The sequence below is a fragment of the Bicyclus anynana genome, chromosome 16 (assembly GCF_947172395.1).
Source record: "Bicyclus anynana chromosome 16, ilBicAnyn1.1, whole genome shotgun sequence".
In the NCBI taxonomy this organism is placed as follows: domain Eukaryota; kingdom Metazoa; phylum Arthropoda; class Insecta; order Lepidoptera; family Nymphalidae; genus Bicyclus; species Bicyclus anynana.
In genome coordinates, this window is record NC_069098.1 from 13,035,664 (window position 1) to 13,061,900 (window position 26,237).

Consider the following 26,237-nt stretch of genomic DNA (forward strand, 5'->3'; position numbering starts at 1 on the left):
TTTTTATTAAATTGAATCGAATCAACTGAAATTCGTTAATTTCAAGCTGGTTTAGTTTGCAAGCGTTTTTGAAATGTCAAGTTTTTTGTTAGTAAGTATAGGAACTCTACCAGTTATAACTACTGTCGGTTCTAATAACTTATTGTAGGTAATTGAGAAGAGCTAACAAGAAAACCATCAATATAAATTATCATTTACAAAATGATTTATCACCATTATATAGTAGGTTAAATCTTACTAAGATTGTTTTGGATAAGGGTTATTATTATTATTAATGTTTAGTGATAATAATCGGAATCCAGTACTTTCTCTCAAGTCTCCAGTTAGTTATACCGTCAACTTCCTGATCGAGGTTGTTCATGATAATTGCTTTAAGGAAATGTCTAATAATATATAATAAGACACAAAATTTCGGTATTTATACGACTCAATTTACCGGTTAAACGAAATTTGGCTCAAATGGGTGTTTCGGCACATATGGAAGCTGGTCTTTATATTAAAAAATAGGAACTTAAATATACGAGTAGGTATATTTTTTTATTCAACGGAAAGTTAAGTCTTAACTGCGATGTCACTTGATGTTAAGTGACGATGCAGTTTAAAATGGCAGCGGGCTTACCCATAAGTAAAAAATACTTTTACATCTTCCAAGTACCTCTGACGGTTTCTATGTGGCATCATACCGGAACGCTAAATTAATTGGTGGTATATCTTTACTGGTAAAGGTTAGCTACGGTTAATGCCTTCCACCAGACCAGAACAGAACCGAGCTGGAAACCAGAACCTGGAAACCAGGACCTCTCTTAAAACCACATTATTACCAACTGCACAACGTTAGTTAGCCATTGACTTCGATCTCACCTGATGTTAAGTGACGATACAGTCAGCGGGCTTACTCGTACTTGGAAGAGGTACAAATTTATTCTATCCATACCTCTGACGGTTTCTACGCAACATCGTACCTGAACGCTACTTTTTCGTGTGTAAACTGATCGTGTGTTGGTCGCCATTTGCATGTCATCATGCATATCGTACAACACACGACCAGTTTTGTCGGATGTCCTGCCGTTAGCGCTGCAGGCACGTGAACGTATTGGATGGTCAGTGGCTGACATAATCTAACAACACGTTTTAGAAGACGCACTTCTATTTATAGTATGTTTTTTAATGTTAAAAACTTTCATGTTAACTCGAGTGAAGCTCATGGCTCAAATATTCAGTAATATCAGTGGCGATCACGAAGAAACCATTTATAAATGCCATCCTCTAATCTTACTCGTGACAAGTGGGTTGGCCTGTTTTTCGTTCACAGATTATTTCATGTTATTCAGAGAGGAAATTCTTGACTGAGGACCTTAACTTAAATAAACGACGATATTAAATGCCTCAGTGACTTAGTATCGATCATCGACATGGCTAGTTGGACGATTAGACCACCCTATCGAGTATCGACAAAGACGTAGATATGGCCAATTTTCATTTAGCGTCCCGTGAGAGGTTCAGGTAGAATAAACTTGAAAACCTTTCAAGTTATGGTATCGTCACATAACATAAGGTGAAAACCCAGTTCACAACTAACATGTCATTGGTTTTAAGAAAATAGTCGAGTACGATTAATGTGTAATGGGATTTGAACCTATGGCAATCACAATGAGTAAAGGAAAAACAAAATGTTTCAAGTGTTACATAATAATTACTTTATATCTTACGAATGAAATAGCACGGTTTCTGTCGCAAATCGCGGTTCGCAAAGTCACCATGAAAAAGCACAACTATCAAAGCTAACGAACGATATGTCGTGCGATAAAATTTCTTGATTAATTTTAATTGTTAAGTTCAGTTGCTACGAAGTGGTTATGGGTAAGGAGGTCAATCTGATAGAGGCCTTCGCGTCAAGGAATAATTATTTCAGGGTGCAAGGTTCCCTAGAACGCGAGTTCGTACCTGATGCTAGTTTCTGAAACTGGTCTAAACTTTAATTTAATTTAATTTTATTTTATTTAGACTGTGTGTAGCCTAAGGCTCAGAAGGTCATGAAATTATTAATTACACTCTCTACCAAGTCATCAATATTCTTTTTCAGTGCACTTTCATTTGAGACTCCACTCGAGTATATTTGCAGACATTTGGTTGCTCTTCCCCAATTTCATATCCCACAACTTTTAGGCGGCTCAACCGATTTTCATCAAACATGTCTCCTTTGAAAATTGCCTGATGGCTCCGGATATTAAGTGGAAAACCATTGCCAATGTCGTGCACTCTATAGGTGCAAAAATGCATCACCCCTGAGAGTGAAAACCCACTAGGAATCTATATTAGAGAAGGAATTTTCCATCATTGCTTAATAATAGGGAAACACGTCTTCGCATTACAAATTACAAAGTGCTTACCTACGCCCTTCAACCTGAGTTAGGTATAGGTTGTATCTGAAAAGTTCTGTAGAATAGCCGGTGCGTTTAATCACTAAAGTCTAATGAGTCTGTAATTTCACCGGCGACCATACCTTCAGACTGCCAATTAGCAATGGTTCCTGGTGGGACAGATAATCATGGTTATAGAGAGCCGTGATAGCCAAGTGGATATGACCTCTGCCTCCGATTCCGGACGGTGTGGGTTCGAATTCGGTCCGGGGCATTCCAACTTTTCAGTTGTGTGCATTTTAAGAAATTAAATATCACGTGTCTCAAACGGTGAAGGAAAAACATCTGCATACCACAGAATTTTCTTAATTCTCTGCGTGTGTGAAGTCTGTCAATCCACATTGGGCCAGCGTGGTGGACTATAAGCCGTGTTGTGAGCCGAATATTTTTTTTTGTCTTTTATTCTTTACAAGTTAGCCCTGGACTACAATCTCATCTGATGGTAAGTGATGATGCAGTCTAAGATGGAAGCGTGCTAACTTGTTAGGAGGATGAAAATCCACACTCCTTTCGGTTTCTACACGACATCGTACCGGAACGCTAAATCGCTTGGCGGTACGTCTTTGTCGGTAGGGTGGTAACTAGCTACGGCCGAAGCCTCTCAACAGCCAGACCTGGACCAATTAAGAAAACCTCAATCGGCCCAGCCGGGGATCGAACCCAGGATCTCCGTTTTGTACATCCGCCGCGCATACCACTGCGCCACGGAGGCCGTCAAAAATATGGGTTGATATTGAAATGAAAATGAAATAGTACTTTCCCAGAATAGTTACCCCTCATAAGCCTGTAACTTTACCCTTCAGATCGGGACAACAATGTTTGGAGGTACAAATAAGAAGTACCTAATGTAGTGCTTTTCCAAAAGAGCTATCTATGTCTTAACTACGATTGTAAACGAAACAAAAAGTCCCGTCTGCGATACAACAGTAACAATACGTTGCCGAAATTATCTCAAGCACGCCACAGACACTTTCACTAGATGTTATAATTTGTTTTTTTTTTATTTTGCAGGTCTCGCCGAGAACGGTTCACTCTCGAGGTAGACTGTGGTAGTGGTTTGTGAGTTGTGACTGTGTGTGCTGATAGTGAATTGTGCAGTGTTGCCAACTTTACGGAGAGTTTTCTTTCCATCATGGTAAGTTCTGACCTTCATTCTTTAATCTATGCTAATAATGTAAATAGGTAAATATTTAACTCTGGATCTACTGATTATGAAAATTGTTATACCAATAGAAAACCACGTTATTTGCGAATGTCATAAACCATTTATATTTTATACCCTTATTATAGGAACGTGAATTTAAAATCGCAAGGTATCTTCTAGTCCATACTTAATATTTTATAGAGGCAAAGATTGTGGTTTTGTAGAGGGTGATATCAACCGATTTTTAAAATTCTTATACATATAGAAAGCCACGTTATTTGCGAGTGTCATATACTATATATATTTTATCCCCATTTTATAGGAACGGGAATTACGCGAGTGAAACCGCAGGGTATCTTCTTTACTTAATATTTTATAGAATTAATGTTTGTGGTATTGTAAGGGTAACCTCTGGATCTACTGAACAGATTTTAATATTTTTTTTATCAATAGAAAGCCACGTTATTTGTGAGTGTCAAAGGCTATATTTTATCCTCGTATTACCACAGGAACGGGAATGTCGCGAGTTGAAGCCGTGGAGCGTCTTTAGTTAGATTAAGTGTTGAATATTTGTCTTTTTGTTTTGTTTGACTTAACAGAGGCTACTGGGGAAAAGGTTAGTTTAGATATCATCATTATCAGCCGATGGACGTCCACTGCTGGACATCTCTTGTAAGACTCCGACACACCACGGTCTCGAGCCGCTTGTTATTATATATAAGCGGTTATTCACTTGGCTTGGTGGTAGTCCACCGTTGGGGTCGACTAACGCTTAGATTATTGATGCAGGGTCGCCATTCCAACACCTTGGAACCGCAATGCCTGTTGGCTCTCCGAACTAGATCCCTTGGTTTGCGAATTATGTTATAGTTATGGCCAGAAAATTTAATAAAAAAACATACAGACTATTTATAAATCATTATCAATCGATTTACAAATTGCTTAGTAGATTCCCAGTGGGAGCTTTTAAAAGTAATAATCATTTACGGGTTTAAGCCCAGAGTATTATAGTATTGTTAAATATACCTACTTAAATATGTATCTACTTTACTACGAGTACAACCATAACAACCAAAATAATAATTAAGAAAGGAAGGCCAATGCAGAAAAAAACAAAAAAAAAATTAACAGCAATAAATGTAACAGCAAAAAATGAAAGTAGGCGAGAAACAAAAAGGAACAAACAATACAGATAATTAGAACAAAATTAAAAAGAACAGTGGAACATTCTGAAAAATTAAGTGAATATACTAAGACAGTAATTTTATAAATAATTAATGAAATATATAATACTAACGGACGCCCGCAACTTCGTCCGCGTGGAATTTAGTTTTTTACAAATACCTCGGGAACCATGGATTTTTTCGGGATAAAAAGTAATCTATGTATTAATCCAGGCTATAATATATCTTATTACCAAATTTCAGCTAATTCGGTTCAGGCGTGAAAGAGTAACAAACATTCATATCATCAAAATCATCAGTTTTCGCAAATCTCGGGAAACCGTGGATTTTTTCGGGATAAAAAATAGCCTATGTGTTAATCCAGAGTAAAATCTATTTCTATTCCAAATTTCAGCTAAATCGCTTCAGTAGTAGCGGCGTTAAAGAGTAACAAATATCCAAACATCCATACAAACTTTCGCGTTTATAATATTAGTAGGATAAATTAAGAGATAATTTAGTATATTATATAGATTTTGCAAGATTTAATTAAATGAGTTAAATATTTAAAACTAAAATTAATTAATAAATACTTAAAAATCTCGTTTTGGTGGTCGCACACTTCCGAAACAGCTCTTCCGATTTTAATGTTTTTTTTTGCTTATATTATGGTAGTTACTAATAAAGTTCTTAGATTCGCAGTTTCATTTTATTTTATTATACCTAATTATTTAGACTTAAGCAATACTTTGTATAGAAGTTAATGTTATATATAACACAGAACTTAATATTCGCTGCTCGTTACCCATAATTTCGCACGCATCTGCGCCATAATTTCTCCGTTTGCCTCTTATTTCTGTTGAGCCTACTTTATGTTTGAATTAATTACTTACTTATACTACAGCCTTTCTTAATGAGTACTGTTTACTAACAAATAAATTAGAAATGAAGGTAGAAAACGCATGTCATTTCATAACTTATTTATTTTAAATTATGTGTGGTTTGTTTGTAAAATGTTATATAATATATATTAACCATATCTAATTATTCTGAGCTTAATAATCAAATTTATTTTTATGAATTTAAGAACAAGTTAATTATAATTATTTTTAGATGTGAAATGACTAGTGATTTATACCTTCATTTTTAAATTTGTTTGTTGGTAAACAATACTTATCAAAAATGGCTATGGTACTTTATACATCAATCAGTATAACAAAATACGTTGTTCCCATTTTCAGTTTACTTAGTGAAATTAATAATTTTATACCTATCTACCTAATTAAAAAGAATGCCTGCCAGCTGCTAGCTGGTCTTCTCACATTTATTATATTTTACTTGTGAAGCTATTTTTAAATTCACAAAAATGTTCTTGTTAGCTGCTATACCAATGATATTGAATATTGTTAGATGTGTTACTAGCGCGTGAAAATTGAGGCGCTCAAAAGAGGTCATAGTCAAGTCAATGTTAGTTGTGATCAACAACACATAACCGACTAAATGAAATTAAGACAATTATGCACATTCGCCGCCTCAGTTTTGATGTAGCGCCCTATCTCTAGCATAAAATATCATTGATCGGGAGAGAACGCAGTGAACTATTACATATCGATAAATAAATAACAAAAACAACTTTATGTAGTGTTACTCAACGTTACATACCATCAAAACAAGTTACGTTACGCCACGCGGAAGCGCTTGCAAGTACATATATGTTACGAACCTATGTAGTCCGTAACGGCCAAAGTTTTAATATATTATTGGACATTACACTCTATGGGAATGAGTTTAGAATTGTTTCTCTCAATTACATGGAAATACTTTGGATTAGTTTTCTTGAAGCTTTTGTTAATATATGATCCTTGGGACCCGACCTTAAAAGATTACAGGACATTACAGTATTTAATATGCCTTTGTCGAATATTATTTACCACTAATAAAAGCTCGTGACTTGGTTCGCTTGGATTTGGTATTTGCATATAAAGTTTTATGTTTAGTTTAATAAATGGTTTTTAAACAAAATCGTGAAAAACATTTTGTATTTCACTGATATTTAGAACGAATATTTCATGAATCTAACTTGAAATTTAAAATTTTACATAAAATTTCACCCCTTGAGTGGGACTTTACTAGTGTAAATGCAAAAATAAAAAAATACATTCAATCAATATCTCCATAGATTAGCGCGTTCAAAAATACAAAGTATTCTTCAGCATAACTAATTCTGATCACACGTATACTGTCTAGTAAGCAAGATTGGCAGAGATATGGGCAAATGCCGAGAGCGATTATGTTGAGGAGAGAAGAGAGAAAAAAGAGGAAAAACAGAAAAGAGAAAATAAAAAATGCGTCGCAGTATAGAAAGTCCAGAATGGAAAAAAAAACTTATCTAATTAAATAGTTTTTAACATCTGTAAATTTAGTAAAATAATAGTCATTTAACACAAATATTGTTTGATTAAAATAATATATATATATATATATATATATATATATATATATATAAATAATATAATTAATAAACTGATTTTATAATATCGAAGTTGAGCCACATCGACATGTAATAGGGCTGAACTTTTTTTATAAGCTAAAACAAGCAGCGGCGTGCACAAGGTTTTTAACTAGGGTATGCACTATTAGTAAAAATTGGAAAATTTCTTAAGTATTCTGTGGTCCAACATAGGTTGTATTGAGTACTTAGGGTAGGCAGTGCTTTATTACATCTACGATGTGCACGTCACTGAAAACAAGAATAATGTAAAGATTAAAAAAACAACAACACCTGACACCTGTGCATTTATTTTCACTGGCAACACCAAAACAAGCTTCACCGCAGCTCTTTCGCAAAGATCCTTATTATTCACGGCGTACAGGTCGCGATGACTTATGAACCGATGCATATCAAAGAGAAAATGAAGTAACAGCGGAAGACAAAAGTTCATGCACAAGTCAAAGTTCGTAGGGCTTTCAACACACCACGACTAACTTGTCACCGCGTTCATTGACTTTGATATACAGTAAATGCTCATTATTAACGGCGGATACGTTATCTAAATGTGTTGCGAATACAGAAACCGTAAATATGGAATGGTATTTTATGGGATTCTATGGGATACGTTCTTGGGTGACAAAATAAAAAGCAAATTCGTCATTAACCCATAATCGGCTTACTGCTGGCCCAATGCGGATTGGCAGACTTCACACACGCAGAGAATTAAGAAAATTCCCTGGTATGCAGGTTTCCTCACGATGTTTTTCCTTCACCGTTTGAGACACGTGATATTTAATTTATTAAAATGCACACAACTGAAAAGTTGGAGGTGCATGCCCTGGACCGGATTCGAATTCCTCTTCCTGTAAGAATATGGGTATAGCCTTCCTCGATAAATGGGCTATCTAACACAGAAATAATTTTTCATATCGTTCCTGAGATTAGCGTGTTCAATCAAACAAACAAACAAACTCTTCAGCTTTTATACGAGTATAGATAAGAAATAAATGATAGCAAGCAAGTGCAATTTAACAGCTTGGCAAATTCGTTCGTAACACTTCTGTAAATCTGCGTGGGCCGGGGGGCGTGTAGCGATGAATGAAAAACCCACGACTGATGCACCTCACTTCCCCGCACGCACGATTTCACGCAGTCTTTCCCCCCGTCGCCCGCATATCATGGGAGTGACATCAATGAACATGCCAGACTATAGGCAAAATATTTGCAATGTGTCAATATTTTCTATCGTTTTTTTCTTAACCACAATAACAGATATGCCGGAACTTAGACCATAAGTTTTTCTCTTTTATATGAGGGAACGCTATGGATTCTATCTAATCGTCCATTTGTCTATTTCCCTATTCTTGGTCTTAGGCACTCTCTAGCTCTACTATCGTACCTTCGTGATATGGAATATACACTAAAGAGCTTAGTAATTTTCCGTGGACAAAAACAAATAGTCACCTTGGACATCCAAACCAAAACAAGGAACTAATCACCTATTTCCTTATCCTAGACGCTGTAATAGATCATTAGTTAAAGACAATCGGTTATCACAATGGGTGCTTAGAAGTTATATGCGCCTGTGTATGGTTGTGGTAGTTTTTTCACTGCGTTGTTCTGCAGTAGCAGGAAAACTTTTAAGGATAATTTTCAATTGTTTTTCTTGTGTTATATTTATATGTCGCGCGCTTTCAGTGCGCAGCCTATTCTTAAGGTTAATGACCTTGAATAATAATAATTCGCTTATGCCTACGGACGGGAGTAGTTGACGTCGAGGTTCTCAATTTTTAGGGGTTGTTATTTTATATTATGTTTATACTGTTAAAAAAAGTTACACGACGAACGGCATGTTAACTTACGCTATGATATAAAGGGGAACCGGTTAAAAACTTAATTTTTTTTCAATTATAGAACAATTCTGTCAATCTGAACCAAATATTTTATAATAAATATGCTATGTAAAGTTAGTAACTGTATGAATTATCAAATAAGTTACGCTTTTTACTTTAAATTAAATATTTTTTAATTGCAAATAAAACCAGTGCTGACTTTTGTTTTTTTTTTATATTTCACATCAGAATAGCTTAACCGCTTGTATTATTTATTGGTTCGTCAGTTTTTCATGGAAAATAACAAAATAAATAAACATCTATAGAATACAAATACTTATTTTACAAAGTTCCCTCTATCATTTCTCCCTCAAAGAAGTTAAATTTTTAAAGACTGCTTTACGAACATTTCGTTTTTTTTTCATTCTTTACAAGCTAGCCCTTGAGTAGTCGCTTGGCGGTGCGTCTTTGCAAGTAGGGTGGTAACTAGCCACGGCCGTAGCCTCCCACCAGCCAAGATCCACCACTAAGAGATATCCACGCCTATGCATAGTTCTGATATACACACATGTGTATATCAGGGGCAGTATATATGCTTAAAAGTATAGTCACTATCAAGTTACGACATACTCAACATTTAAAGAAAGTGAGCTAATCCAAAAAAACATGGATAACAGGCGCCAATCGCTAAAGGTGAATCACGCGTTATGTCATGTGATGATGTTATTAATTAGGTAAACTCTGCTGAATTCTTGCTTATGCTCATTGCGTTGCGTTGTTTTTTTGTGGCTTTAATTATTTTTATCGAAAATAATATTGCCGGGGTATTTTAAGTTTGAACATGATTAATAGTCAAAGCTAATATTATTTTATAACTTATTTATCTTTATTATAATGGTCAATACATTTGTAGATTTAGGAGTTTTATGTAATACTGAAACACGTATCTTTTATTTACGAGTATTTTGTTGGTTAATTGTGGTAATTTTTAATATTAGTTAATGTTGAGTACTGGTTGAGCCGTGATAGCCCAGTGGATATGACCTCTGCCTCCGATTCCGGAGGGTGTGGGTTCGAATCCGGTCCGGGGCATGCACCTCCAACTTTTCAGTTGTGTGCATTTTAAGAAATTAAATATCACGTGTCTCAATCGGTGAAGGAAAACATCGTGAGGAAACCTGCATACCAGAGAATTACCTTAATTCTCTGCGTGTGTGAAGTCTGCCAATCCGCATTGGGCCAGCGTGGTGGACTATTGGCCTAACCCCTCTCATTCTGAGAGGAGACTCGAGCTCAGCAGTGAGCCGAATATGGGTTGATGACGACTGGTTGAGCATGTTTGTATCTATCTAAAACTATTTGTCTTTATTTTTGTTAATGTTAATGTTTGTGATATACAAGAAGGTCATGTAGATATTTTCTCGTTGATCACAAACGTATTTAACGTGTTTTTCAGATAGCAAGGGTATGGTGACAGTCGTCTTTATGACTTTCATAATACGTATTATTATCGTGAATCGCGGGAAACTTTTAAGAGTGAAACGAACTGTCACCCGCACCATCCTACATGAAACGAACTGTAGAGGTTTCTTTGTTAGTATTGATTATATATCCGCATGGTATCTATATGTACGACTATTTTTCTGTATATTAAAGGTACGTTTCTTAATTGTATTTAGAAGTACCTTACCTTAACTCATCTTATCTATATCTTATGGGTATTTTTTATTTATATATTTTTATTTATTTAATACTCTTTATTTGTACACCACAAAAAATAAAAGAAAACAAGCAAAACAGAAACATAAGAAAAAGTAGAATACAAAAGGCGGCCTTATCGCTTAGTAGCGATCTCTTCCAGGCAACCTTAGGCTTAGGAACTTATTAGGACAACTGTAGGTGGTGTGTACGTAATAATAATGTATATTATACATACATACAAAAAACTACACACTAATACATAAACCATAATACACAAATTATATAATAATTATAAATATCATAAAATAAACTAATATATATAATCTATCATCATTATGTCGTATGATAAATATTCTAATAAAATAAAATATGTAACTAGTGACTAAGATAATATATTTTAACAGATTTTTTAAACATGTCAAGGGATTTGGATTTCCGTATGTCGACTGGGAGTGCATTCCATAGCTTAATAGCACGAACAACAAATGAACACTCCTATGGAAAGGCATACACAGAGTAAGAGCACGACTTATTCTTAGCTCTGATTGCACTCCCAGAAATGTGAATTTCTCCTTAAGATAAGGAGGATATTTTGAATTAAAGAGCACACAGTACAGAACAGAAAGTGGTTTTAGTGTGTTGTCTACAACTATCTAGATACAATTATTGTACGTACATTAGACTTATTTTGGTTAATGTTGAGTTCCCGCATGTTTTCCATCTACGATTATATTTTTGTCTGTACATTAGAGGTATTTTGGATAATTTTGAGTTATCGCCTGTTATCTATCTACGTCTATATACTTTTCTAAAGCTATATAAGGAGTATGTTTTTTTATGTTGAGTTCTCGTGTTCACATCTCTGTAATTGTACATTAAATTTATTTTTGTAAATGCAAGTAGTTCCACAAGTATTGACCCAAATATTTTGCATTTTATAGTATGTACTTATTAGTTATTAGTGCTGTGATTTCGTGGCATTCATTCATAGCATAATTGAAATTAATTAATTTTAGATTTCTTGCCTATTCTTTTTACAAATTGCTTTTTGTCAGTTAGATATTTTATAGAAAGTCACATTTCAAGTTAGCTAGATAGCATTTACGAAATTTGGTTACAAGTTAAATTAAGTTTTTTTTAGACAATGGTGAAATAGTCTATTTGAAAGAAAAGAAAGAAGAAAGAAAGAAAGATCTTTATTTTTAAGTAATGCCACATATCACATTAAATCTAAATTATAACATTTGTATTGTATAATGCTGTATAATGTTATCACTAAGTTCTAAATTCAGTGGGTTCCGATTCCTCCTTGGTTTTTTTGGCCAAAGTTATCCTCTTTAATTCCCAGTTAAAGAAATAGTCTGGGACGAATATGGCGTCACTTGATCTCGTGTTGGCTCATGCCCACGCTAGGTGGCGTAACTTGTTAGTAGAGTAGAGTAGGGATTAAGTGAGGGGTAGCGATCAGTTGGCGGGAACGACGATAGCGGTTGCGATATAAGGCGCTCGTCGTCCACATTTCTTGTTGTGTAATTCGTTATGGGTTACTTGGGATAGGCGGAGTGCGAAGCTGAAGTGGCAATGGGCGGGACACATAGTTCGAAGAGCCGATGGACATTGGGGTCCCAAAGTGCTGGAATGACAACCCCGCACTAGTAAGCGCAGTGTTGGTCGACCCCTCACCAGGTGGACTGACGACATCAAGCGAGTCGCAGGGATTCGCTGGATGCAGGTGGCTCAGTATCGTGATGTTTGGAAGTCCCTACAAAAGGCCTATGTCTTGCAGTGGACGTCCATCGGCTGATATGATGATGATGATGATGATGATGATGATGAAAATGCGTTTACTTGTTTATGTATTATATCGATGATTTTGTGTCTAATACAAGGCCTAAGTTAACAAATTATCGAACACATAAAATTTTATTTACTTACCTAGTACCTACTTACGTTTCAGGTGATTCCATTATTACGTGAACTTAGTCATTATGCTAAAAATTAATGTCGATAAAATCATTATTGATCAGTCTCGTAACTGGAACGATTGTATTATACAATCGGCATTAATCTGAAACACACTCTATTATCATTAGTTCAAGATACAATTTTGTATATCAGCAAGAAAATCTGTAATTCATCATCCCGATGGATTTCAAACTCTAAGATGACAGGTGTAAGGTGTGATTTGCATTGTCTGATTGATCGGAAGTCGAGCGACTGGCGAAAGCGTTACTCTCACTTACGGTCACGGTCGCGGTTTCAAGTAACAATGGTTTTGCATATTATACCTTCTTTGCTTGCATAATATGTAATATCGGGTTATTTCATATAACTGTGGTCCCGATGATGCTAAGTGTGATGTATTTTGAAGCAAAAAATATTAGGGTTAGTTCACACCAAGCGGAAGAACTGCCGGAAACAAGGCATTGCAATGACAGTCAGTTTCCTTAATTATTATTATCTGGAGTTTAGACCCATGTAGCTCTATCAATACACACTAAGTGAACGAACTGCTGGAAACAAGTGTATGGGCATTGCAATGATAGTCAGTTTCTATGATTATTATCTGGAGTTTATACCCACCATGTTCTCTATTACGATTAGTGGGCGGGTTTAGGTTGATTTTGAATGTGTTTCAATCACTTAAAATAACCAAGAAGCTTGGCTTTTACTTTACACAAGAAATATAAATAATAATTTTATCAAATAAATAATTAATGACTATTATTTATTATTAAATGTAAAGAATTATTTTTATGAGAGCAAGGCTCTTCTCAGCACCTTTGGAACCGGTGGTAGTTTTCACAAATTTTATCAAAAGTGCTTGTAAAGTAAGCTTGAGTCAACATCATCATCATTATCAATTCATATTCGGCTCACTGCTGAGCTCGGCTCATCAACTCAATCAATCATCAAATTCGTCGACATCTCTTGTGGAGTAATTCTTCTCGGGTTACTCTGATTTAGGCGAGGAGAATCTCTCTCTCGAGCAGTGAATTTATTTTATTTTGTTTACATTTTGAATTGATTTGATCATTAAATTGTTTTGCTAAGAATAGTGAATTGTTGACACCTTTATTCGACACTAGCTTTCCCGTTCCCGTAGGAGTATGGGGATAATATATAGCCTATAGCCTTCCTCGATAAATGGGATATCTATCACTGAAAGTATTTTTCAAATCGGATATGTAGTTCCTGAAATTTGCGCGTTCATACAAACAAACAAACAAACTTTTCAGCTTTATAATATTAGTATTGGTGTTCTTATTTTTAAATCCATACTCCTGAGTTTGCTAAATTTTTAAATTATACAACTTGCTGCCTAGCTCAAACCTCTTTTTACAAAAAAGAAAATTCCAATTAAAATTACTCTCGTATTTCACAGGACATGATTACGTCTACTAGTCCAACGAGGTAGCAAACAATCAAAAACAACATACTGCACGAAAATAAACATCATATTATCATGTTAACAGTATTATGATTTAAAACTCAACTGTTTAAATAAATAAATAAAGTAAATACGGCCATGTTTGCGAACGGATGTATTTTGATACAGAGCTTAACTAAACAGTTATCCATTCCAACAAAATAAAGCTAACTTCAGCATTTAATTGCCAATTTTGTTGAAAGTTGGTTCAGTTTGTTGAAAGTTTGTGAAAACATATGAAAAAAATGGCAAGCGTGAGGAGATCTATGCGGTGTGGGTTCCGCGGATTGATGAACAAAATATCCGGCTTTTTATTAGGAGTTTCATATAATAAATAATAATTATCACTTAGGGTGATAATTATTATTTAGACTACCTACCACTACCAGATGCTAAAGATAATGAAAAATGGCTTTACATGCTCTCCGAGGTACGGTGGATGACCTACAAATTCCCAAATCCGGGCTCTTTTTAATTTTTATTCTTTACAAGTCAGCCTTATACTACAATCAAACCTGATGGTAAGTGATGATGCAATCGAAGATGGAAGGGGGCTAACTTGTTAGGAGTAGGATGGCAATACACTCCCCTTTCGGTTTCTACACGACATCGCACCGGAATGCCAAATCGTTGGTGGTACGTCTTTGCCAGCCACGGCCTCAGCCTCCCACCAGCCAGACCTAGACCAAATAAGAAAACCTGAAACAGCCCTGCCTGGGAGCGAACCCAGGACCTCCGTCTTATAAATCCACCGCGCAACTACTCAATAGGTATCTCATATAGCCCGAGACTCTACCCAGACTTCGAACCAAGAACCTGATCATCCGAATCCACATATGCTAATGCCAATGAGGCAGTTAAGGATTATTTGATTGGTTGCACAGATAAATGATAGAATAATTTTACATTACTATAATCGGTGAACATACATAAAAAAAACATTTCGACTAATAACCTCCTCCTTTTTTTGAAGTCGGTTAAAAAGTAATGTTTTAATTGTATTATCGGAACAACAAGGTAACGTTTATCACCTTGAAATGAATGCCGTCGTTTAATAGGTTAATATTAAAAGTTAATAAGAGCTTTTGGCGTATTACCTTAAAGGGTGAGATGACTTTCATCATGAAATACACAAAGGTCAGCGTTAAAAGGCTGGTTAACCTACAATTAGGCTCTTAGAGCGGCTTCACATTTGCGGTTTGGCGAGAGACGATAAATGAATAATCGTTTTATTAACTGTGAGAATTATTTAAGACTAACGGACGCCCGCGATTTCGTCCGATGGAATTTAGTTTTTAACAAATCCCTCGGAAACCATGGATATTTCCGGGATAAAAAGTAGCCTATTTGTTAATCCCAATCTATAATATATCTTAATACCAAAAAACACGACCTCCGACGGCCTCAGTGGCGCAGTGGTATGCGCGGTGGATATACAAGTCGGAGGTCCTGGGTTCGATCCCCGGCTGGGCAGATTGAGATTTTTTTAATTTGTCCAGGTCTGGCTGGTGGGAGGCTTCGGCCGTGGCTAGTTATCACCCTACCGGCAAAGACGTACCGCCAAGCGATTTAGCGTTCCGGTACGATGCCGTGTAGAAACCGAAAGGGGTGTGGATTTTCATCCTCTTCCTAACAAGTTAGCCCGCTTCCATCTTAGACTGCATCATCAAGGGCTAACTTGTAAAGAATAAAAATAAAAAAAAAAGACATTTGGTTAGTGACAACTTTCGTTATACTACCCTCCTCCCAACTTGTATCAATTGGTTATTAAAAGTTGATACTAACCAGCTGTTTTTAAAAAGGTTGTTGTTACCTCATAACTTCCTCATTTATTAACCAATTTTAAAAATTCTTTTTGACGTGACAACGTCTTATAATTCGATGGAGCTGCAAACTCAAAAAAAAGATGACGTCATGCGTCGTTCCCTCGCTCTAGGGTTGCCAACTTTTTTTACAAGAAATAAAGTATATTCTGGTCTATGACGATTATTAAACAGATTTTAGAAAAACGAACATTTTCTATTGAAAAATGCAACCATTCGATCAGTATTTTCTTATGACATTGTCACGTTCAACTATCATCAGTAAATCGACTTTACAGACAACCGATTTTTTTTGTTTCCAAATTGGTCGCATTTCATTTTTATGAAAATCAAAATAACTGAAAAAAATCTTTGAAGTCGGTTTCTTATGATATAAATACGAGTATTTTTTTTTTTAAAAAAGGAACCGACTTCAAAAGATTTTTTAACATAATAACATGGGTCAAATAATTTGCCATTATAAAATTATTATATTAATTATAGCATGTACTGTATGAAATTAATATTGTTTATATTAAATTGTATATGAGTCAACCACTGTAAATTTTTGACAATTTTACATACTTACATACGGGTCATATTGATAACATACTTTTATAAGACTGTTTTACATTTTTAAAAAAGATCAATGTGATACAGCCTTTAACTTTTTCGAATATGTTAATAATCATTTATGCTGATATTGAGCAGTTCAGAGAGCTTACATACTATTAACGCAAGGGCGCGATGTGACAAGACAGACCTATCATTATATTGTAGTGAATTCACGAAGGTTACTTCAATTACGATCTTAGGTTCACAACTTTCAAGTGAAAATCCATATTTCCTCACTTTAAATGCAAATGTACCTATTTTTTTTTAAAATTGATCAATACTCCCATTCCGCTGTAACTAGTCGGGAATGACTGTATGAGGAGTGGGTACGACAATAGACCAACGGGTGGGGATCGAACCACCGCCCCTGGGTGATGAGTCCGACTGCTCTTACCGTTGAGCTATTGAGGCTATAAATAAAAGTAAAATATAGTTTGTTACGCTTTCACGTCTAAACTACTAAATTGATTATAAAAACTCAATCACCAATGGAAAGCTACATTATCAGCTACATTAACATCCTTAGCAACCCATATTAGGCTCACTGTTAAGCACGAGTCTCATCTTAGAATGAAAAACGCGCACAGAATTAACAAAATTCTCTGGTGTGCAGGTTTCCTCACGATGTTTTCCTTCACCGTTTGAGACACGTGATATTTAATTACTTAAAATGCACACAACTGAAAAGTTGGAGGTACATGCTGCGGACTGGATTCGAACCCACACCCTCTGCAATCGGAGGCAGAGGTCATATCAACTGGGCTAACACGGCTCACTGGCCTACCACGGCTTATATACTAAAGTTACCAAATAGCAAATACTAAAGTTCTAGTTAAATGCTAAATACTAGATACTAAACTGCTTTGATAAGTTTAAAATGATTTCGATATGTTATTAAGATAAATACTATACTGATACTAACCTAATGCTTAAAGTTTAATAGTTATCTGCAATAACTAATAACTTTTAAAAGTTCCTTTATGAAAGTCATCTCAGAGATTCATAACTTCATGTAAGTATCTACTTGTTTACTTGTAAGCTGTTTACTATAGTAGAATTCGTTCGCGTGGAAAAATGCTTGGAAAATCGCCGCAAAGTGGACTGTCTATCGGTATTTTACAATATATAATTTCGGGGAAGACGTCATTGCCCAATGGATATAACCTCTGCTTTCGATTTTGATGGTGTAGTTCGAATCCGGCTCCAACTTTTCATATGTAAATTTTAAGAAATTAAATATCGCGTGTCTCAAACAGTGAAGGAAACCTTGAGAATTTTCTTGATTCTCTACGTGTGTGCAGTCTGCCAAGCCGCATTGCACCAGCGTGGTGGACTAAGGCCTAAACCTTCTCATTCTGAGAGGAGACTCGTGCTCATCAGTAAGCCGTATATGGGTTGTGATGATGATGTGCGCAGGAACTGTTTGATCTCGTTGCACCTTCACCATTCTATCATAGAACAGAGACTTAAGCATTATGACGATCTGCACCGCTACGCACGTGGTTAGCTTCGTCATTTCTTATGTCATACTGCAAAGGTATCGAATGCCCTGCCAGCTTATGTTTTCCCTACCACCTACAATATGGGCATCAAGTCAAGTCTAGAGTGAATAAGCATCTTCTAGGTAGACAGCATTATTACTTATATATATATATACCAAAAAATATGCTCTAGGACTCGAAATCTCAACGAAATAAAATCCCGAAATAATTGGCACCGCAATATAAGTTTCCAATGTGAAAGTACTTGGTACTTACTAATATTAAAAATTATTTTATTGTTTGATTATTAGAAGCCATTGGATCTATTGTAAAAATTCTTCCAGCAATGCAAAGCTCCATTATCATCGAGTAAAAAAGGCTACATTATATTCCCTTTACCCTACGGGAACAGGAACCACGGGGGGTTCGCTAGTTATACAGCTCCTCCAGCTTCCGTTCTCCCCACCACCTACAATATGGGTATCTAAAAATTAAGAGTAAATAGGCGTCTTCTAGACAAGCGCGTTCCACCATATGCTGTATCAATGCCTATTATCAGGCGTGATTACAGCTAGGCACTTGCTTATACAAAGTGTACTTACAGAAAACATACAGCTGCGTAGACTTTAATATATTTGACGTAGCAGGAAAAGCCTGCGGGAAATCAAAACCAATTTATTATTTACAAGTGACGTCAGAGAAACGTGACCTGGCGACATTAGCTACAGTCTTTCAGTTTAACGTCCCAGAAGGTTGACGGCTATGTTTGTAAGCTTTTCTTTAATTTGTCTTGTTAGGCTTAGTGCCTCGGAGAGTACGGTAATGGCAGGCGTCCACTGATCCACATCGTATGTTGTACGTTTGATGCGATGCGTCCGATACGTACGAAGCTGATTAGTGGACGCCCGCTATAGGCCCCGGTCATAATACAGGATGTTGGGGAGTATTCCCCATAACTCTAGGGTTATATTCTATACCGAAAATTAAGGACATGTTCCTTAACTTTCGGTATAGAATATAAAAAATAATATTATTGGGGTAAATAATATTTCTCTTGTAAATAGATCTTAGATAGAAATAGATCTTAAAATGTGTCCCTTATAATTATGACGTTGCCAAGTTTGAAGTATTTTAAAAATGCAAGGAGGCGTGTGTTACAAGGATAGTCGGAATTATTTGAATTACTTTGTATGTTAACTTAAAAAGTTTTGAATTTTTAGTTAGATAAATATTATATTAGTTATGCAGTTCGACTCCTATAAAAACTCGTCAACACCTTGAAGTTATGGGAAATACTCCCGAGCATCCTGTCACTAATGAATTTAACATTATCACGCCCGCCAACAAAAAGCAGCGTGGTGGTTTTAAGCTCCATATCCCTCTCATATAAGGATCGATTGATAGCCTTTTTATAACCATCATCATCTTACCGTTAATATAGATTGACAACAATGATGCTAAGCTTAGTATGAATGAATCATCAAATGAAGTTTTTTTTTCTCATTTATTTATATGTCCTTTTTTTTAAAAAAAATAACAATGTAAATCCTTCACCGTTTGTGACACGTGATATTTAATTTCCTAAAATGCACACAACTGAAAAGTTGGAGGTGCATATCCCGGAGCAGATTCAAAGCCTCCGGAATCGGAGGCAGAAGTCATATCCACTGTCAAACCACATCAGGTTTCTTTTTTTAAAAAGATTGTGAGAAAACGTGCATACCAGAGAATTTTATCAATTCTCTGAATGTGTGAACTCTGCCAATTGGGAGAGCGTGGTGGACTATTGGCCTAACCCCTCTCATTCTGAGAGGAGACTCGAGCTCAACAGGGAGCCGAATAAGAGTTGATAATGATGATGATGATGAACAATATTAATAAAATACAAAACAATATTAAAAATTAAAAAAAAAATTCAACCCTCTCGCTGCGGGCAATTTGTGTGCCCAAGCAACCGGTGGTCAGGGTTCCAGAGATACGCACCGTCTCAAGAATCACTGCCTTCTGTATTCGACCCTTGATCCGGCAGTTAAGCGAAAATTTGTCATTGTTAGACCGCAGAAAGACGCGTGGCTACGACGATTTTCGACGTGCGACTAAAAGCTCTGTAGCATAAATAATAACGCACTGCAATGTTGTACAAATAGTTTTTAACTGTAAGTAATTTATGTATTTTGCAAGATTTTATTTGGAAATGATAACTTGTTAAAAAATTAATTACTGATGTTCGATTATCTCTAATTGTTCCGAAACTCTTTGACTTGTAAAACATCGAAACTTCTGCATTTTTTTATTTTTTATTTTCTTAAGTTTTGGTATAAACCTAGATGTAGATACGTCTTTTCATCTTTATTGTTTCGTTACATCGCAGATAATCTAGTAGCCGGTCGGTGATGTTATCTACAAACTTGAACATCGCTTATCGTCAACCTCAAGACACAAGCGTTAGCGGTTTGAATAACCTAAAAAAAAAAATTAGGTGTAAAATAAACCCTTTTATTTTTATTTCAATACCATTTAGATTATTAATAATGGTGCAATAGAGCTAACATATTCATATTACATTGAAAATATACAAGTGCATTGAAAATTTTTGATAATAGACATTTAATTTACAACCGTTATGTATCGTACATAATTGTGACAATGAATAGGTAAGGTTGAGAAGGTATTTAATTAATTATCCTTCCGAAATATTGCATTAATCTAACTTAACTAAAATTAAAACAAATCTTCATCATATTAAATTTCTTTGTGTATTTTCGGTTTTTCAGTATCTTATAATTTTTTTTATAAATCTTAAATAAGTACTAAGAAAATGACCTTCCTTAAAAGCATAGATTAAACAAGTGTACCATAATAAACGTAAAATAATCTAAAATGTTTTCATCCCAACTAACTATCCGACAAATTGAGAGCTACTCACGGTCAGCCGTAATAATTTTTTGTCTGTCTATAAGTTTAGGTAGCATTTACAAAGTAATAGATTTTCCTGCGGATGTCGTGGCTACACAGCTTATTTAAGCCGCAGTAACATTAAAACATAACGTGTATCAAACGGTTAAGGAAAATATCGGGATGAAACCTGCATATCTAAGAATTTTTTTAATTGTCTCAATGGTGTGTGAAGTCTGCCAATCAGCATTGGACCAGCGTGGTGGACTATTGGCGTAAACACTCTAATTCTGAGAGGAGACTCGTGCACAAAAGTGAGCCGAGTATGATGAAACCTGCATATCTAAGATTTTCTTTAATTGTCTCAATGGTGTGTGAAGTCTGCCAATCCGCATTGGACCAGCGTGGTGGACTATTGGCGTAAACCCTCTAATTCTGAGAGGAGACTTGTGCTCAAAAGTAAGCCGAATATAGGGTGCTAATGATGTTGATGAACTTTGAAAAAGATCAAATTATCATGGGCTTATAATCCGCTTGTCTAGGAGAATGGACTGAGGTAGTTGACTCATATCAAATCTATATTAATATTATAAAGCTGAAGTTTGTTTGTTTATTTGATTGATCGCGCTAATCTCTGGAACTACTGGTCCGATTTGAAAAATTATTTTAGTGTTAGATAGCCCATTTATCGAGGAAGGCTATATATTATCCCTGTATTCTTAAGCGAACGGGAACCTCGCGGGTGAAACCACGCAACGTCAGCTAGTTTAATATAAACAATATTTATTTCGCATAGTACATGGAATAAGGGTCCGAAATACATCGATATTAATTATTAATAAAAGTTAAGGATTTCTTAAAAACTTAATTAAAAAAATGTGTATTTAAAAAAAAAATCCAAACGTCAAAAACGCTGTCGTCCAATTTTTGACGTCACAAAGTTTTTTGAAACGTCAAACTACTATTTTTGTCAAACGTGACGTCATGAAACAGTTGAAATACAGACCATCATGGCCGACAGGTGTTTTGGCTCGTATTGTCATAAACATATTACTTAAAATTATCATGCCACGTCTCCAAAAAATATGATAATTTTTTTCTTTTTTTTTTATTCTCTACAAGTTAGCCCTTGACTACAATCTCACCTGATGGAAAGTGATGATGTAGTCTATGATGAAAGCGGGCTAACTTGTTAGGAGGAGGATGAAAATCCACACCCCTTTCGGTTTCTACACGACATCGTACCGGAACGCTAAATCGCTTGGCGGTACGTTTTTGTCGGTATCTATCTATTTTCAATTTAGTAGAACGATAATGAACAATTTAAGACCATTTAAAAAAAAAGTGTCAACTAGCTTATTGTGATAATAAATAGATAAGGTTGAGATCTAGCTAAGTATCCGACGAATTCAGAGCTACGAGTACGCGCTTATCAGCCGTTTAAAGTATTTGTCTGTCTATATGTTTAGGCATAATTCACAAATTATTAGATAAGTAACCTTGAAAAAGTTCAAATTATCACAGGGTTATAATCCACTTGTCTAGTAGAATGGAATTCCCTCCTACATCTCATGACTTGTACCTCAGGATGGTGAGCAAAAGAAAGGCGAATCTCGTACGCCTCGCAGCTTTATCTTTCCTAATAAACATGTGTTATATAAGTTTCACGTAACATTATTACATGGCTTTTATGTTGTTCTTAGTGCTAATAGAGACTTGTATGTTACTTATTAGGGCGTTATACTAATAATGGACTAAGATTAAGGCCTGTGTGGTCAGACCTTCGTCATTTTTAACAGCTAAAAGATTGTCAGATCATGATCCTATAGGTGCCTACCAATAGGTAACTATAGAGTCTCGACAGTTGTGGTTTTGGGAGTTAGCAGGTTTCAAGGGTACATTAATTGGTTAACCCATAATTGCATAAGTATAAAACGCATTTTTTAAATATTTTCTACGGTAAGTCATTTGAAGATTCTATCTTTTAGCTTTTAGCTCAGCTATTAGCTCAGTTTTAATGCGTTAATATTATATATATAATGTTTTTTTTTGTATAAATTTTTAATAGTGTTTTGTATTTTATATTTATATTGACATTGTTAAAAATTAAAAAAAAAGATTAAAATATAATTAAATAATAGCATTACAATTTTAAAATTAATTTAAGGTTTCGTACCAATATTTTTTATCATTAAAATCTCAAAGTTTCACATTGTTCACACTTTGATGACATCATTTCACATTGTTGTGAATATTTACTTCATTTATTACCATGATGATAATATTGAGTTTGTTTATTTAAGTAGGTGGCTCAACGACTGTGTCATTGACTCTTCTTTTGAGATAATTTGAGACTGCGATTATGAAAAAGTTCACTTTCAGTCTCAGTATGTTTAATGTGTATACCAGTACCAGTATTACGTACATATTTGTTTTTTTTGTACAGAGAATCATGTACCTATAGATTTAATGAAAGAAGAAAGAAAGAAAGAAAGAAAAAACATTTATTTAAAAAATTGTGCCATACACCACAATGCCTAACTAAGCACTATTGTTGTGTCTGATGCTTCAACCACCTGATCAATTGAAAATCAAAACTAAAGTAGTTGAAGCATCAAAAACCACTTCGTTATGTTTGGCACAACCTTGAAAAAAGGTAACAGCTCAGCATTGTGCCGCAAAAACCAAGCAAGGTATTTGGCCAAGCGGCGCTATAATGGAAATATTTTTTTAAAGCAATAATAATACAAATAAGGTATTTCTTTTTTAATTTTTTTCTCTATTTGCGAGATTGTTTTTTCAGATATTTACACTATATTATGTATGTTAAAAGGCAAAGCTTGTGAGGTTGTAGGTGGTAATCTCTGGACTCTCTACTCAATCGATTTAAAAATTCTTTTACTAATTGATAGCCACATTATTTGCGAGTAGCGCCTATGTTATATCCCCAATATTCTCACGGAAAAGAGAACTGCGCGGCTGACACTGCGGGGCATCTGGTAATTTTTAATATGCGTGGAGTTGTATTGTTAAAATCTGAGGAAACTCATGAAAGTTATCCCAAAAATTAGTACAAAAATTCATTTGTTGTTTACCACATTTTTGCAGTTACGACATACGTTCGCACGAATATAAGTAAGGTAAAATATTCGAATTATTAATTAAGTACAGAAATATAAAAAAAACTTGCCCTTGTCAAAGTAAAATTTCCTTATTTTTATATGGGCACATAAAAGTTGGCCTGAATTACGAATAATTTACGGAAACTCGCCGTGGTCCGATCATGCGGGTAACCTTGTACATAGTACAATGTTAAAAGACCTTATTACCTGTTGTGTACCTACTAAAAGGTGATTTACACGGCGTAAGTAGTCAAACTTGTAGCCAGTAAAGTACTATAGTAAACCATCTTATTTTTCTCTCGTACGTGATTTTAGTTCTGATGTTGAGTTAAACCACAATTAGGTATATTGTCTAAAGATATCTTAACATAAACTAACATGAATACCCACATATCATTCAAAATCATAATATTATACTCTCCGTATTTAGATGAAAAGGCGACAGTGAGTACTTAGTTAAGTCACTCACGTAAATTTTTTTTTTTTTATTCTTTACAAGTTAGCTCTTGACTACAATCTCAACTGATGGTAAGTGATGATGCAGTCTAAGATGGAAGCGGGCTAACTTGTTAGGAGGAGGATGAAAATCCACACCACTTTTGGTTTCTACACGGCATCGTACCGGAACGCTAAATCGCTTGGCGGTCAAATGTAATTTCTTTGCTCATATAAATCTTAGACTAATATATACGCTTCTGTGTCGGACTATTCGCTAAAGATATGCAGTGGCTGATTCTATATTAAATATTTATGAACACTTGTTTTACGCAAATTCTTTTATTAATTAAGAAAAAGTACAAGTAACATAAGTATGTTACTTGTAGAAGTAACATAAATATGTTACTTGTACTTTCGTTAGTATAATAACAGTTAGTTAGTATAATATATACCCTAAATTATAATTACACCCTGCCCAGCAGAAATAAACTTAATAATTCTCGTAGTTCACTAAATAAATGCATATTTTAAAAATCTTTATTATTGTAAATACTGTTAACAAATAAAACTTTTCACATAATAGAGCTAACTATGGTTAAGCTTCTGTGCAGACCTCTCCTGTTAAACCAGATTTTTCTAGCAATGGGACTTAATGGTCACTCGCTTAAACTCGCGCAACTTGCTCGCTAGCGCAATGTAGAGCGGCCATTTCTCAAGTCTCCAACAACGAGATATTACCGAATAAAGTGACATTCACTTATACGACCTCGATTATATTATGCATAATTTTTACAAATAAACAATATTATTATACAAAACTTGCTTTTTATCTCACACGGTAGTCAATACAAGTTCGAATAAACAGGGCGATACAAGGGCAGTGTACAAAAATGTGTCATTCAATATTTTCAAGGGACTTTTTATTTTATTTGGATAGCAAAAGTTATAAGCAATTGAATATTTAAAAAAATGGAAATTACTCTAAAACAAAATGGTATCGGCTGGAGGACGCCTATACCCAATGAGGGGTCCTTACTACATAGTTAAATATATTTAATTAATTAGAAATAAGACTAACACACTAACATACTAATGACGGCCGCGTGGCGCAGTGGGTAGTGATCCTGCTTTCTGCATCCACGACCGTGGGTTCGATTCCCACAACTGGAAAATATTTGTGTGATGAGCATGGGTGTTTTCCAGTGTCTGTGTGTATTTATACATTATATAAGTATTTGTATGTAGTATATGATTGTATATTAATATTATAATATTATAATATCTACTGTCTTAGTACCCATATCACAAGCTACTCAGTATGCTTACTTTGGGACAAGATAGAGATGTGTATTGTTTAAGTATATTTATTTAAAAAAAAAAACACTTAACTTAAAACAGATACATTAATATATTAATATAGAAAAAAAATAAAAGTGTTACTCTTCTTAGCAGTAAACATTATTAAATTTTAGAAATGTAAGGAATAACAAAGGCTTTGAAACTTGAAACTCAAAAACTATTGGTAACAGAGATTTTTTACAATAAGATTCTTAAAGAAGAGGAAATTTTGTAATACAAATATTAACTCTGATAGATATTTAATCTCTATTGATAATTTAATTTAATTTAATGTTTAAATTAGGGTTCCGCGCGGTTGCTAAACGCGATTACGTTATCCATGGCTCTAAACGTCAGGATGAGTC

At 34.9% G+C, this 26,237-nt stretch overlaps 1 protein-coding gene across 1 annotated transcript in view; it reads left to right on the plus strand.

Annotated features, from left to right (window-relative positions):
- LOC112057832 (2-hydroxyacylsphingosine 1-beta-galactosyltransferase) overlaps positions 1–26,237 on the plus strand; it is a 52,900-nt gene that overhangs the window by 11,932 nt on the left and 14,731 nt on the right. Inside the window, exon 2 of the mRNA XM_024098384.2 lies at positions 3,432–3,555. Coding sequence (XP_023954152.2) covers positions 3,553–3,555 — 3 coding nt within the window. The 5' untranslated portion in view covers positions 3,432–3,552. The remainder of the gene's footprint in view (positions 1–3,431; positions 3,556–26,237) is intronic.